General features: G+C 42.4%; 2 protein-coding genes across 3 annotated transcripts; one reads left to right on the forward strand and one right to left on the reverse strand.

Moving 5' to 3' along the window:
• Positions 1–157: 157 nt before the first annotated feature.
• LOC311144745 (small nuclear ribonucleoprotein Sm D3-like) lies at positions 158–8,060 on the reverse strand. Its single transcript, XM_084180843.1, has 4 exons — positions 7,921–8,060; positions 7,552–7,677; positions 3,208–3,400; positions 158–328 (listed from the first exon to the last, which is right to left on the reverse strand). Exons 2-4 carry the CDS (start codon positions 7,675–7,677, stop codon positions 264–266), a joined length of 384 nt encoding a protein of 127 aa, XP_084036969.1. The 5' UTR covers positions 7,921–8,060; the 3' UTR covers positions 158–263.
• Positions 8,061–13,738: 5,678 nt separating this feature from the next.
• On the forward strand, positions 13,739–16,812 carry LOC311144744 (protein GUCD1-like). Of its 2 annotated transcripts, none has more exons than XM_084180842.1 (6): positions 13,739–13,992; positions 14,524–14,608; positions 14,751–14,916; positions 15,546–15,637; positions 15,772–16,013; positions 16,297–16,812. In XM_084180842.1, the coding sequence occupies exons 2-6, from the start codon at positions 14,598–14,600 to the stop codon at positions 16,386–16,388; spliced, it is 603 nt and encodes a 200-aa protein (XP_084036968.1). In that variant the 5' UTR covers positions 13,739–13,992; positions 14,524–14,597; the 3' UTR covers positions 16,389–16,812. The 2 variants fall into 2 exon arrangements, with proteins under 2 accessions (XP_084036968.1, XP_084036967.1); XM_084180841.1 differs by having other exon boundaries at positions 13,773–14,144.
• The last annotated feature ends 31 nt before the right edge of the window (positions 16,813–16,843 follow it).

Consider the following 16,843-nt stretch of genomic DNA (forward strand, 5'->3'; position numbering starts at 1 on the left):
ACCTCTACCTATCTCCAATCTCCAGCCCCTGCCCGCTAAACATCATACATGGGGCATGTACTCATATTTCCTTATATTCCAGATTAAGCCTCTTCAAATGTGTAGTGTATAATCTGTTATTAGTTATTAGGCTACCTTAAAACAAGGTACAAATAAATAGTAAGAAAATCATTTTAATATGGAAATTGTCATTTCACATCATTGATCACAAAAGAATAACAAAGAAGTTGTAATATAGAAAGTAGAAAATATATATTTTTAAACTATCGCCTTTTCTGGAAAATATTTCCTCTTCCCATCCCTCCACGTCCTCGACCCCTGGCAGCCACTGTGAAAGAGGAGACAAAGCAAATTGTTTGTCAATAAACATACACTGCTCAAAAAAATTAAGGGAACACTAAAATAACACATCCTAGATCTGAATGAATGAAATAATCTTATTAAATACGTTTCTTTACATAGTTGAATGTGCTGACAACAAAATCACAACAATTATCAATGGAAATCAAATTTATCAACCCATGGAGGTCTGGATTTGGAGGCACCCTCAAAATTAAAGTGGAAAACCACACTACAGGCTGATCCAACTTTGATGTAATGTCCTTAAAACAAGTAAAAATGAGGCTCAGTAGTGTGTGTGGCCTCCACGTGCCTGTATGACCTCCCTACAACGCCTGGGCATGCTCCTGATGAGGTGGTGGATGGTCTCTTGAGGGATCTCCTCCCAGACCTGGACTAAAGCATCCGCCAACTCCTGGACAGTCTGTGGTGCAACGTGGCGTTGGTGGATGGAGCGAGACATGATGGCCCAGATGTGCTCAATTGGATCCAGGTCTGGGGAACGGGCGGGCCAGTCCATAGCATCAATGCCTTCCTCTTGCAGGAACTGCTGACACGCTCCAGCCACATGAGGTCTAGCATTGTCTTGCATTAGGAGGAACCCAGGGCCAACCGCACCAGCATATGGTCTCACAAGGGGTCTGAGGATCTCATCTCGGTACCTAATGGCAGTCAGGCTACCTCTGGCGAGCACATGGAGGGCTGTGCGGCCCCCCAAAGAAATGCCACCCCACACCATGACTGACCCACCGCCAAACCGGTCATGCTGGAGGATGTTGCATGCAGCAGAACGTTCTCCACGGCGTCTCCAGACTCTGTCACGTGCTCAGTGTGAACCTGCTTTCATCTGTGAAGAGCACAGGGCGCCAGTGGCGAATTTGCCAATCTTGGTGTTCTCTGGCAAATGCCAAACGTCCTGCACGGTGTTGGGCTGTAAGCACAACCCCCACCTGTGGACGTCGGGCCCTCATACCACCCTCATGGAGTCTGTTTCTGACCGTTTGAGCAGACACATGCACATTTGTGGCCTGCTGGAGGTCATTTTGCAGGGCTCTGGCAGTGCTCCTCCTGCTCCTCCTTGCACAAAGGCGGAGGTAGCAGTCCTGCTGCTGGGTTGTTGCCCTCCTACGGCCTCCTCCACGTCTCCTGATGTACTGGCCTGTCTCCTGGTAGCGCCTCCATGCTCTGGACACTACACTGACAGACACAGCAAACCTTCTTGCCACAGCTCGCATTGATGTGCCATCCTGGATGAGCTGCACTACCTGAGCCACTTGTGTGGGTTGTAGACTCCGTCTCATGCTACCACTAGAGTGAAAGCACCGCCAGCATTCAAAAGTGACCAAAACATCAGCCAGGAAGCATAGGAACTGAGAAGTGGTCTGTGGTCACCACCTGCAAAACCAGTCCTTTATTGGGGGTGTCTTGCTAATTGCCTATAATTTCCACCTGTTGTCTATTCCATTTGCACAACAGCATGTGAAATTGATTGTCAATCAGTGTTGCTTCCTAAGTGGACAGTTTGATTTCACAGAAGTGTGATTGACTTGGAGTTACACTGCTCAAAAAAATAAAGGGAACACTTAAACAACACAATGTAATATGTTTTACAGTATGTGAATTTTCAAAAATCGACTATGGTTTAAATGCCAGGATGTTATACTCATTTCTGCTCATCATCTAGTAGAATTTGATGCACACTTTTCCACAATGCATTGGAAGAGGTGGACTGCGAGTGATAGGCCCTAGTTCTCTTCAAGTAGCCAAATCTAGGCTACTTAATTGGGAAGATGCCGAATAGCGAAGCTTCTGCGGTGCTGTTCAAATGTAGGCTAAGTAGTTTTTGTTCTCCTTAAAATGATCATGAGTATTGCATCGTAGGCTATATCTTTGAAAACATATGTTTTTTTGTTTTTACCCAAAGTGGATTTCTGTTTTCTCATTGAAAATGGTTTATTGTTCTCTTGGCCTTCGTTAAGTTTTTTAACGAAATACTAAACCATCTTTTGATTTCTGAATGTGTCGGCACAGGAGACTCGGGATGTGGCTGCGTTATTGACGTCATGTTAAATCAGGCCTTTTGATTTGAACATATGGATTGCTTAAGTTTTGTAGGCTACCTATTTAATTAATGGATCAAGACTTAGCAATCATTCTGATCTCGTTCCCAATGATCAGTGCTTTAGTTTAATATGTTGCTGTCCAGTGGTACTGAATTTGCGATGCACCCGATTGTCCACGTTTTTCTGTGCAATAGCATTTTGATTTGAACATTTGAAAAGTTTTCGTGTGTGTAATAGGCTATTTAATGTATATATGTTAGAGCGCTTTGGTTTCACTAATAAATATGTTGAAATGGAACCAAATGATCAGTTTCTGTCTTCAGTCATTTTTAAATAGGATAGATGGGCTATATGGGCTACGGTATAGGTAGAATGTGATAGTCTGTCTATAACCAGCCTGAGTAGGCCTATAACTCCATTTCTATTCTATTCAGAGTTTAGAGAATTTAATAGAGTTAGAAATTAGCTATTATCAGGCTGGTTAATGCAATGCATGTCTGTTGAATTTGGGAAAATCCTCCCCACACTCAGCCCCGCTCCACCTACTCAGCCAGTCAGGATCCGCTACTACGTTGCGGCCGTGACATAATGCATACTTTTTACTAAACAGTACGTGCTAAATAGTATGTGACGATGAGTAGCCTACATAGTATGCAGTTTAAGTATGGAGTATGCTAGAATGGGTATTCGGACACAGCCAATGACTGACAAGGAGTTGGCGTGATGGCACTAACAGACTGGCACCCAGTCTAGTAGGATACCAAGGTGGGTCTGATTAGGGCAAGAATGTAATATAAATATGTACCTTGTGCTTTGAGAATGGCAGCTTTTCCTCTTCCTGCTCCAGCTCCCTGGTTCTTGTTCTTCATACTCTTTAGCATGGGTGCATTCTTCAGCATGTCAGGGAGAATGAGGAATCTGATCTTGCTGCCTCGGATGTACACTTGCTCCAGCTGGGCTACACGGCCGTCTCTGTGGGTCACTGTGATGTTGGCCATCTGGAGGGGGCAGAATGTGTAATAAGAAATACATCACATTTAGATGAGGATGGGAGGGGGTAGGTTGTGGAGGACTACTTCATGTGTAGCTAAGGAACCCTCAACTCTTGTTCTCTTATATGGAGGTGGAGCTGAGTTTTGATGACTGGTTGCAGGATTTGCTAGCAACAACATTGAGTCACCATCAGTCGATTCTTGAAAAAATGTCAATTCTGAAAACGATTCTCGTTTTTCAAGCGAAGGCCTTTAAGGGAGTACGCGAGCACACTCGTTCAGTTAGCCGAGCTCGACTAGGCGCCAGCCGAAGTTAAGCATGCTGACACCTGAATAAGGGTAGGGGTTAAGGTTAGGGTAGGGACATGCCAAGGTACCGGATAGCACGGACCCAATTGAATCTCAGCTTACCTAATACGTAGTATGAGCAACGAGGAAAAAAAGTTGGTGGTTGTATTCGCTACAAGTGTTTATTAGAAGTATGAATTTCAGCACCCCGCGGAAGCGCCGCAGTTGTACAGGACAAACATAGGTACAGGTAAGAGTTTTCAGAATTGACATTTTTACAAGAATCAACTGATGGTGACTCAATGTTGTTGCTAGCAAATCCGCAACCAGTCATCAAAATTCAACTCCGCCTCGATATAAGGGAACGGAGTTGAGGATTCCTCAGCTACTTTATGGGGGACTCAGGGATCACAGAGGCTGATTTGTATCTAGCTTGCTATATCATTTTTAAAAAAGTTTAAAAAGAGAGACATGACCCCTCACATTCTGAAATAGCATTTTTGGCCGGCTGGATTTAGGACCATGCGAACACCACAGAGTGCGAACAGCGGCAGCTATTGTCTGTGTGTTGTGCTTTTTCTCAGAGTTGTAAAAGCAAGCAGAGCAGAAACTGGCTATTCTTTATTTTACTGATGCAGCTGGCAAGGTATCTGCTGTTTGACTTAACAGAAGAAAAAAAATAGTATTCCCAGTGCCGAGTTAGTAGTGTAACTGACATGTAACGTAAGCTAATGCATTACATGTTTCAACCCCTCGACTGAAGTTTTGTCTGAAGTTAATGAACTAGCTACCACAGCCAGTTCAGCTCTAGACTCTAGCTATCTGTTTGATGAAATAATTAAGACACGCAAATGACTAGAGGAAGTCCGACCGCAATTGATTTGATTGTGCCGCCTGACTCAGACTTGCTGTGCTGTGTTAAAAAAAGACAGTGAGTGACTGTGTGACTAACACCCGTTATCCATCTCTCCTCCCTGCTGCAGCGACCACCACAGAACATTAGTGTGTATAGCTGTCAGTGTTGTTGAAGCTGCAACATAATTACAGCCATTTCTGACTGAAAAGTTGTTCCAAAATCCCTAATTTGTTTAGGAAAAACATTCCCTATTCCCTCAATATTTGCTCTCTGTACGTGACACGCTTTTGTCTATTTCTGGAAAATACTGGAGATCAAGAAAAAGAAGGTATGGAGCAAGCACTGCGTGCATATTAGAACTGTGGGTGCCAAACAGGTGCTGTTAGATTACAATAAAAAATGTCTGACTGTTTGGAACAATGTAAACACTAAATAATTTATAAGCGTACCAGAGTGTTGTAAAAAATAATAATTGTAAAGCCTTTATTACAGCAAGACTAAAAAAAAAGTTGCATTCATTTGTGAATGCAATTTCCGAAATGGAACAGTTTAGGCCTATTTATTGTTTAAGCTAATTATTAATTATTCAATGGTCGCCTTGTTATTTTATTCTAAAACTAAAATGCTTGATTGCATTTCACATCATGAACAACTCGTATGCTGTGTGATGACAAATAAATGATTGATTGATACAGTAGCCTATATAAGTATTGAAATATTGGCCTAAGTAAGTTACGGTATTAAGACTAAACAGGAGGCGCTCTTAGGCCTACAGCTCGATGGTGGTTATACAAGGCTGCTATACTAAGCCTACTAATGATAATGACATTACTTATTATTATAATGATGATCATAATAATAATATTAACAACAAGGAGATCAAGGAAAAATGAGGGTTATTATTATAATAAATATAATTTCTGAATATTTGGAACAGTGGAACACTAAATAAATTAAATAATACCAGAGGCTGGTCTCACGAAAAGAAGAAAAAAAAAGGTGTAAAGCCTTTATTACAGCATAGCAAAGATTCAAAACAGCCGCATTAGTGAAATTGTTGCGTGAGGCTTGGTGCTCACGGAATCAGTAGGCTATCAACCAAACACTCAAATAGGCAACAGAAGCAGGATGTCTTATTTCTGTAGATATCCAGTGCCTTTGGAAAGTATTCAGACCCCTTGACTTTTTTGTTAGGTTACAGCCTTATTCTAAAATTGATTAGAAAATGTGAGGAAGACCTGGGAGACACTATTGATGATAATGAATGGATACAGATATGTTTGAATGCCCAGTCATCTCAGACACAAATTACTGCAGTTTAAGACCTTCCATAGAACGTACTATATGCCAGTGAAACTGAATATCATGGACTCAGAAATGTAATTCCTCTCCTGGAGGTGTAAAACACAAAAGGGGACATATTTGCATATGTTACGCTCTTTAATATGCCATTTAGCAGACGCTTTTATCCAAAGCGACTTACAGTCATGTGTGCATACATTTTTACGTATGGATGGTCCCGGGGATCGAACCCACTACCCTGGCGTTTCAAGCGCCCATGCTCTACCAATTGAGCTATAGAGGACCAAGAGGACTCTTGTGAAGGTTGGCTGAATTCTGGCAAAGAGTATGTTATTTTATCTCAGCATGTCCCTTCTCCCTGTTTTTGTTTGCTTGGAAATGTTGGTACTGGAGACTTATCAGAAGAAACTGTGTAACCTAGCATTTGTAGTGGCTAAGAAATGCATTGCCATTAATTGGAAGGTTGGTTATCCTCCCACAATGTCACAATGGATGGCAGAAATGTCAAGTTATGTATCACTAGATTTGCTTTATTACAAGAGTAAAGGTTTACTGTGCAACTTTCATAAGGTCTGGATGCCTTATATGGAATACTGTACGACAAAAGGAGTCTGTATTGAAAACATGCCCAGGTCAGGGGAGACACCTATTTAGGCAATCCCTAGCTGCTGGGCTGCTCAGTCCTGGCCCTGGGGGTCTGTCGCACTGTCGGTTGTCACTCTGGCCTAACACACCTGAAACCAATAATGAATGTTTCACTAAGATCCTAAATCTGAGTGGGGTATGTTGAATTGGGGTGTTGCAGGGCGGTGGAGCCTTTTTTATTTTTATTTTACCTTTATTTAACTAGGCAAGTCAGTTAAGAACAAATTCTTATTTACAATGACGGCCTACACCGGCCAAACCTGGACGACGCTGGGCCAATTGTGCGCCGCCCTATGGGACTCCCAATCACGGCCGGTTGTGATACAGCCTGGAATCGAACCAGGGGGTCTGTAGTGACGCCTCAAGCACTGAGATGCAGTGCCTTAGACCACTGCGCCACTCGGGGCAGGACAGGGATTTTTTTCTTATTTTGGCTCTATATTCCAAACCGTTGAATTTTAATTCAAACAGTGACAATGAAGTTAACGTGCTTATTGTCAGCTTTAATTTGAAGGGGTATTTTCATCCATATCGGGTGAACCGTAGAGAAATTAGAACACTTTTTGTACATATTGGGACAAATTCACTTGTATGTGTAATAAAGTAGTAAAAAGTTATGTATTTGGTCCCACATTCATAGCACGCAATGACTACATCAAGCTTGTGACTCTACAGATAATCCTGAATGAATCGTGAATAATGATGAGTGAGAAAGTTAGACGCACAAATATCATACCCCCAAGACATGCCTCTCACCATTACAATAACAGGGGAGATTAGCAATTTTAAGGGGGTATGATATGAGTCTATAACTTTCTCACTCATCATTATTCAGTCAGGATTATACATAACCATGGTAGCATCCACATTCATGTAAAAGTGGTTAGAAACAGATTCTATTCTTATTTACAATAAAAGTGACCCTAAAAGGGTAATATTAGATTGTATAGAAATGCAGGAAATTAGCATTAGATGCCCAATACATTTGAGGGAGCAACCCCAAACCCCCCACTTCTAAATCAAAAGTGTCTCCCCTGACTTTAAAGTTTGAGATTCATGATCATACCTGGCAGTTCATGTTGTCCTCAGCTTCAATGAGTTTCCCGCGGTACACCTCCCCGGTGTTGGTCTCGCAGGTAACAATGTGGCCCTCAGCTTCATGAAGGACTTTGATTGGCACTCCAATGGACATCTTTCCGAGTACCACCACATATAACGTAATGGTTTTAGTCAAAGAGTAAATAGTTGGCTTAATAGCTAACGTTAGCTTCTTTGCCAATAAAATCAGTAGCTAGTAGCTAAAACAGGATGAATAGAATTGGTTGGCAGGAAGTTAGCAAGCATAGTACAGTACCTAGCTAGCTCATCGTGTACACTGCCACAATATTTTACCTACTATAGCTAGCTAATCATGGTGATAAACGTATTATCTTACCGTTTAAATCCTTGCAAACCAGTTGGCGAATATTCGTGGCAATTATTCAGTTAGCACTAGCTAATATTTTTATTTAGGTCTAGCTATGGGAGAATGACAAAGATGCTTTCAGCTTCTTTGATAGCTAGCTAACCTCTCCAGCGCCGTTGATTTCCTGTTTGATTTATAGCCATGCCTAAGTAAGTTACGGTGAGAACTGTGTATACTGCCACCTACTGCTGACGGTGCAGTTTATTGCACTACTACGGTTTTTAAGTTTTACAAACAAGTTAAGATACATGTTTTATATTAAATGTATAGTGTGCACAAGCAATTAATCAACTCTAATAATGTGGGATACACAGTGATGGATGTTGTTCTTGTGCGCAACCAGCGTTTCTCTCAGGGGCAGTATAGTTTCTGCAGACACTTTTGACTGTGTGTGCGTGTGCGTGTGTGCACATGGGTGTGTGCGCGCCACCGGAAGGGAGTTTGGCTCGGTAGTCTCCTTAGCCAGCAAGAATAAGCAAGACCTAGAAAGAATAAGGCCGTGATCTCGGCGATTTCAAAATAAAAGTCCCACAATGAATATGGTAAAAAAATATATACAAATGGAAAAAGGTTAAATAAGCAATAAGAACAGCCCTTAGCCATGGCCAATATACCATGGCTAAGGCCTGTTCTTATGCACAACGCAAAGTGGAGTGCCTGGATACAGCCTTTAGCCGTGGTATATTGACCATATACCACAAACCCCCCAGGTGCCTTATTGCTATTATAAACTGGTAACCAGCCGTAAAAATAAATGTTTTGTCATACCTGTGGTATACCACAACTTTCAGCCAATCAGCATTCAGAGCTCGAACCATCCAGTTTATAATCGCCTTTATAGTACAAGTAATATTATTGACATTATTGTTAACAGCATTAAAAGTAATGATTACTATATAGTTATCATGGTAACAACAATAATACAAATAACAAAATATGATTTATAATGTTACCATTAATAATAATAGTAATAACAATATTAATAATAATAGTATTATTATTATAATAATCAACTTTGGAAAGCACTATTAAATCCCATTGTTAATTAGCCCATTTGTATTGCAAGATGCTCAGTATGTTTTTCATATTGGACATACATATTGCACCGCACACAATTTCCTGTACATTGTGTCGCAGTAAAAGGTGGGAGGGTCCATTCTACTCAGGAGCACTTATACTGTCCAAATCAACAGAGTTTACAACCCAAGGAGCGCCGCTGCTCATTCTGCGGCCCTTAAAGAATGGCCTACTCAGGCGCACTTCTAGTTTCCAAATCCACAGTTGAAACCCCAAGGAGCATCGCTACTCATTCTGCGGCCCTTAAAGAGTGGCCTATCAGCTGAAATGCAGTAAATTGTTCGTATTGGATGTACATATTGCACCTTAAACAGTTATCTGTACAAAACAGATTCCTCTTTAAGGAATACCTGGGATAGGATAAAGTAATCCTTCTACTCCCCCCCCCCCCCCCAAAAAAAAAAAACACTTTGTAAAGTGGTTATCCCACTGGCTATAAGGTGAATGCACCAATTTGTAAGTCGCTCTGGATAAGAGCGTCTGCTAAATGACGTAAATGTAAATGTAAAAAGCTAGGTCATAGGAAGTGTTGCTGGACTTTTATTTTGGTCAAACAGCTTAATGTGGGGTGCATGGACACTATATGGTACAAATATAGCATTTTAGAACGAAAACTATTGTCCATAAAACCAGGGTCCAGTCTATCACTTTAATTATCTGCTGACTGACTAATTCCGGGATATATCTTAATTACAAAACAATAAATTAACCATTTTAGATTACTCATTTTTTGCTTCCACTGAGTGTACAAAACATTAGCAACACCTCTCTACTATTGAGTTGCACTCCCTTTTGCCATCAGAACAGCCTCAATTCGTCTGGGCAAGGTGTTGAAAAGCATTCCACAGGATTACATTTACATTTACATTTTAGTCATTTAGCAGACGCTCTTATCCAGAGCGACTTACAGGAGCAATTAGGGTTAAGTGCCTTGCTTAAGGGCACATCGACAGATTTTTCACCTAGTCGGCTAGGGGATTAGAACCAGCGACCTTTCGGTTACTGGCACAACGCTCTTACCCACTAAGCTACCTGCCGCCCCGGCAGATTGCTGGCCCATGTTGACTCCAAAGCTTCCCACAGTTGTGTCAAGTTGGCTGGATGTCATTTGGATGGTGGACCATTCTTGATACACAGAAGGAACTGTTGAGCTTGAAAAATCCAGCAGCGTTGCAGTTCTTGACACACTCAAACCGCTGCTCCTGGCACCTATTACCATACCCCGGTCAAAGGCACTTAAATATTTTGTCTTGCCCATTCACCCTCTGAATGGCACACATACACAATCCATGTCTCAATTGTCTCAATGCTTTAAAATCCTTCTTTAACCTGTCTCCTCCCCTTCATCTACACTGATTGGATTGAATTTAAGAAGTGACATCAATAAAGGATCATAGCTTTCCCCTGGTCAGTCTATGTCATGGAAAGAGCAGGTGTTCCTAATGTTTTGTACACTCAGTGTATACCTGACTTGCACTCTTGGCTTGCCCTATAATGGAGGTGCCAAATTCCGACTATTAGCAGCTGATTAGGTGAGAAGCTAACTGCTTAAGCAAAACAATGGAAACAATGTGATCAGAAGATGGAGTGTTAACTGACTGGCATACCTGTAAATGATCTACATTATCTTAATGATGGGAAGGCTGCAGACTACACATTTAAATCAGACAGCCTTATGTGTCCAAAAAAAAGTGTTTTGGCTAGACAAATAAAATATGTTTTTTGAGGCAGTATCCTAGTAAGATCATGTTGCTACAGGTTAGTATCTCCCCAATCATCACGCATATTTTTATTTTCTTAAAATGAGGTGGAAACAATGTTGATTCAACCAGTTTGTGCCCAGTGGGCTGACTCAGCCCATGAGATGAAGAGGATCTTGCATTTCATTTGAAACTTCTGTTTTACTGTTGATTATCAATTTCACAGAAGTATTGGATTAATTAACTTCATTGTGAATAAAGTATGCATTTTTTTTGTAAATTGCATCTCTCTTCACTTTTTGAATAAACATATTGTTTGTTTGTAGAACGCGCAGCGAAACTCCCCATAGTGTGAACTCTGTGGATTTTGAAACTAGAGATGCTCCTGAGTAGAATGGACCCCAATTTCATGCAAAACAGTGTACAGAAAATGGTGTATGGTGCAATATGTACAGTGGGGGAAAAAAGTATTTAGTCAGCCACCAATTGTGCAAGTTCTCCCACTTAAAAAGATGAGAGAGGCCTGTAATTTTAATCATAGGTACACGTCAACTATGACAGACAAAATGAGATTTTTTTTCTCCAGAAAATCACATTGTAGGATTTTTAATGAATTTATTTGCAAATTATGGTGGAAAATAAGTATTTGGTCAATAACAAAAGTTTCTCAATACTTTGTTATATACCCTTTGTTGGCAATGACACAGGTCAAACGTTTTCTGTAAGTCTTCACAAGGTTTTCACACATTGTTGCTGGTATTTTGGCCCATTCCTCCATGCAGATCTCCTCTAGAGCAGTGATGTTTTGGGGCTGTCGCTGGGCAACACAGACTTTGAACTCCCTCCAAAGATTTTCTATGGGGTTGAGATCTGGAGACTGGCTAGGCCACTCCAGGACCTTGAAATGCTTCTTACGAAGCCACTCCTTCGTTGCCCGTGCGGTGTGTTTGGGATCATTGTCATGCTGAAAGACCCAGCCACGTTTCATCTTCAATGCCCTTGCTGATGGAAGGAGGTTTTCACTCAAAATCTCACGATACATGGCCCCATTCATTCTTTCCTTTACACGGATCAGTCGTCCTGGTCCCTTTGCAGAAAAACAGCCCCAAAGCATGATGTTTCCACCTCCATGCTTCACAGTAGGTATGGTGTTCTTTGGATGCAACTCAGCATTCTTTGTCCTCCAAACACGACGAGTTGAGTTTTTACCAAAAAGTTCTATTTTGGTTTCATCTGACCATATGACATTCTCCCAATCCTCTTCTGGATCATCCAAATGCAAACTTCAGACGGGCCTGGACATGTACTGGCTTAAGCAGGGGGACACGTCTGGCACTGCAGGAAGGATTACTTTATCCTATCCCAGGTATTCCTTAAAGAGGTGGGGTTTCAAGTATCTCCGGAAGGTGGTGAGTGACTCCACTGTCCTGGCGTCGTGAGGGAGCTTGTTCCACCATTGGGGTGCCAGAGCAGCGAACAGTTTTGACTGGGCTGAGCGGGAACTGTGCTTCCGCAGAGGTAGGGGGGCCAGCAGGCCAGAGGTGGATGAACGCAATGCCCTCGTTTGGGTGTAGGGACTGATCAGAGCCTGAAGGTACGGAGGTGCCGTTCCCCTCACAGCTCCGTAGGCAAGCACCATGGTCTTGTAGCAGATGCGAACTTCAACTGGAAGCCAGTGGAGTGTGCGGAGGAGCGGGGTGACGTGAGAGAACTTGGGAAGGTTGAACACCAGACGGGCTGCGGCATTCTGGATGAGTTGTAGGGGTTTAATGGCACAGGCAGGGAGCCCAGCCAACAGCGAGTTGCAGTAATCCAGACGGGAGATGACAAGTGCCTGGATTAGGACCTGTGCCGCTTCCTGTGTAAGGCAGGGTCGTACTCTCCGAATGTTGTAGAGCATGAACCTACAGGATCGGGTCACCGCCTTTGATGTTAGCGGAGAACGACAGGGTGTTGTCCAGGGTCACGCCAAGGCTCTTCGCACTCTGGGAGGAGGACACAACGGAGTTGTCAACCGTGATGGCGAGATCATGGAACGGGCAGTCCTTCCCCAGGAGGAAGAGCAGCTCCGTCTTGCCAAGGTTCAGCTTGAGGTGGTGATCCGTCATCCACACTGATATGTCTGCCAGACATGCAGAGATGCGATTCGCCACCTGGTTATCAGAAGGGGGAAAGGAGAAGATTAGTTGTGTGTCGTCTGCGTAGCAATGATAGGAGAGGCCATGTGAGGATATGACAGAGCCAAGTGACTTGGTGTATAGCGAGAAGAGGAGAGGGCCTAGAACTGAGCCCTGGGGGACACCAGTGGTGAGAGCACGTGGTGCGGAGACAGCTTCTCGCCACGCCACTTGGTAGGAGCGACCGGTCAGGTAGGACGCAATCCAAGAGTGAGCCGCGCCGGAGATGCCCAGCTCGGAGAGGGTGGATAGGAGGATCTGATGGTTCACAGTATCAAAGGCAGCAGACAGGTCTAGAAGGACAAGAGCAGAGGAGAGAGAGTTAGCTTTAGCAGTGCGGAGAGCCTCCGTGACACAGAGAAGAGCAGTCTCAGTTGAATGACCAGTCTTGAAACCTGACTGGTTTGGATCAAGAAGGTCATTCTGAGAGAGATAGCAAGAGAGTTGGCTAAAGGCATTCTTTAAGGGCTCCACAATGAGCAGCGACGCTCCTCTGGGTGTAAACTCTGTAGATTTGGAACCGAAAGGTTCTCCTGAGTAAAATGGACCCCACTTATACTGCGACACAACGTACAGAAAATATGTATGGTGCAATAAATGATAGGAGTACATAAAAAAAAAACATTGTTGACCATTTAGTCTTGAAAAATAAGAAATAAACTAATAAATCACATAATATCTCATATAAATACTTTAATTATTCTTTTATGATAACTAGTATAAAATATATAGATAATTGTGCACATTTTCCATAGTTTACGCCTAATTATTCATTTACAAAGCATACAGGACGGAACTGTTATGCTGAAGATTCCAAAAATCCTTGACCCAGAAGTACTTAGTTATTCTTTCCTGCTTCATAACGTTGTTTCGTTTGTAGTTTTCTCTGAATATAACCATATAGCTAGTTAGCTTACTAGCTAGCTGAACAGAACTATCTGTGTACACTATAAACCAATCCTCAACTATTCACATATATCAAAGCTGTAGCTACCACTTTGAAGGATCTAACAGTTAACTTAGTGAACGAATCGACCATCATCAAGTCGACCGACCAGATGTAAATAATGCTAACGTTATGTGCTAGGGTAAGCTAATTTCGTTGCTAGCTAGGCAGTCCTAGCCAACACCCTCATGAGGCAATCCATCTCCGGAGGATTAGCTAGCTACCAAGTGTAAACAAGTCTGACTAACTTGGGTTTTGCATCTAGCAGCAAAGAACAATCCAACAGAATGTCAGGTAAATGTAGTTATGTTCTAGCTAGAGAGTGGTTTTGAAATGTAGAGTTTGGTAGTTGACCCCACCTAATTTAGCAAACGTTAGCTAGCCACCAATGTAAACAGTGGAGCAAAAGCACCCCATCCATTTCATGACATTGTCACATGTGAATTGTACTTGCTTTCTTTATCAGTGGTGCTAAAGGAATTTCCAATCCATGAGAAAAACAATAGTTAACTAGCTAACTAGTAAACACGATTTGAATTCATTTGGAGAAGCTTGCCACAACAGCAAGTAACATAAATATTTTAGGCCCGGGTGAGACCAGTATCAATGATAGTGTACTTATTTGCAACCGCCTCATCATTGCAACCGCCTCATCATATCTTGTTTTTGACAGATGATGCCATTCTGCTGAATGTACCTGTCATTCGGCAGCTGTACCACTGGGACTGTGGATTAGCCTGCGCAAGAATGGTTTTGAAGTAAGGGAACATTTCATCATATACTGTACATACATGGTACACAGACTTGCGTGTGTCAGCATTTTAACTACAGTAGATACAGTACATTGTGATGCTGAAGACCTCATCATGCAAGTGTCACTTTTTTACCATCATTTGGTAGGTACCTCCACCCTGTGAGTGATGAGGAGTTTCAGGGTGCATGCTGGGAGCTGAAGCTTACGGAGAGTGTGTGGACAATTGACTTGGCCTACCTCATGTGCCAGCTGGGGGTCAGGCACCGCTTCTGCACTCAGACACTGGGAGTTGACAAGGGCTTCAGGAATCAGGTAATGGGTCAACACTTTGTAGACCATCACAAGAAGTACAATAGTTATAATGTATAAGTACATTTCATTGTCATGTACCCATTAAAAGGGGACCATCGCACTCTTCCAGAAGTTTGGTTGGTGCGTAAAACTTGTGAATTCAGATAAGCAAAAGGGTGAGATGGGTTCACACTCAAAAAGATGTTGCATAAAGCTTTTTACAATTATTTTCACTGCATCAGGGATAACGTACACAGACTTTTTGGCTATGCAGCTTTCTTCAGTGTGTAGAAGAAGGCTGCAAAGCCGAAACGTCCCTGATGCAGTGAAATTAATAAAACAATTCTAAAAATGAAGTAAGCTTTATGCGACATCTTTTTGAGTGCGGACCCATCGCACCTTTTTGATGTAGCCCACCATAACAAATATCCTTAATTAAATAATAATAATAATATAATATGCCATTTAGCAGACACTTTTATCCAAAGCGACTTACAGTCATGTGTGCATACATTTTTACGTATGGGTGGTCCCAGGGATCGAACCCACTACCCTGGTGTTACAAGCGCCATGCTCAGGTTAATTAATTCCTACAGAGGAATTAATTAACCTGAGAGACTTACCATGTGTTTCTTTTGATCTGTTTCTAGTCCTTCTACAAAAAGCATTTTGACACTGAGGAAGACAGAGTGAACAAACTCTTCCTAAAGGCTGAGAGCAAGAGTGTGGTGGTGAAACAATGGTTAGTTACCTTTGTGAAAAATAAAGAAAGACAAATTGTTCCAAAACTGTATGATAGGCTTGTCTGGTTAGTAATAGTTGTTTTCCAGACCTAGAGAGAGAATAACTTTCTCACTTTTTGAATGTCACTTGTAGCTCAGTGACAATTCAGGAAATCCAGGAACATCTTGACGAGAGTCATGTGGCCATAGTGCTGGTCAACGCTGTGGTTCTGGTGTGTGAACTTTGCTCTTCGCCTGTCAAGTACTGCTGTTTCCTGCCTGTGGGCCAGAAGTGCTTCTGCAGGAAGCCAGAATACCAGGGTCACTTTGTGGTTGTGTGTGGCTTCAACCGGAGCACCGGCTGCATCTTCTACAACAACCCTGCCTACTCAGACCGTGAGTCCTCCCTCTACACATCTCCAAAAGTGAACAGTACCACTGACATACCAGACCCATATATCATTAAGTATAAGTGTGGAATAAATCACATTGTGTTTTTGGGCATTGAAGTTCTACATTTAAACACTTCTTAATAAATTGCACAATAACACCCACACCTGACCCTGTGCCCTGCATGGTGCGTTACATGAACATGTAACCAGAGGGTGAAAGCACAGAGAGATTGAGTAAGAGTGAAAATATGACATTGACAGACAGCCTTTGGGTGTTTTGCTTGCAGGCGTGTGTTGCACCAGCATTAGTAACTTTGAAGAGGCTCGAATGAGCTACGGGACAGATGAGGATATTCTGTTCATCTTCAAGGAGAGCTGATGTTGATGGTGCAGATGACGATGCAGATGGTCTCCACATCATCATAGCGTCCAATCCTCACTATGATGACACACCAGTGGGTCTACAGGTCCCTGAACGGGGACTGCTGGTTCCAGCTCTGGCCCAGTGTTGTAGATGGCCCTGGGCTGTCCACTCTAGTGCTAACATGGCTGATTGCTCACAGAACACACAACACCACTCCAACGTTACCACACCAATCTCACCACACAAAGCCCATGCTAGTCGTCAGTGTCTAAAGGAATAACAGCTGAAGAGATCAATAAAGCAAGTGTGGTTTTTACGTTGGTTGGGGGACAAGCAGATAGATGAAATAGAATAAATGAATTTTGACAGTGTCCCCTTTTGTTTAGTTTAAGTTGATTCCACCAATTGCCATGTGAAATAGTTAGCAGTGCAAGACCATAATTCCTATTCCTAATGCTGAGTGGACAAAA

Source organism: Coregonus lavaretus (assembly GCF_964263955.1).
Source record: "Coregonus lavaretus genome assembly, chromosome: 17".
NCBI classification, from domain to species: domain Eukaryota; kingdom Metazoa; phylum Chordata; class Actinopteri; order Salmoniformes; family Salmonidae; genus Coregonus; species Coregonus lavaretus.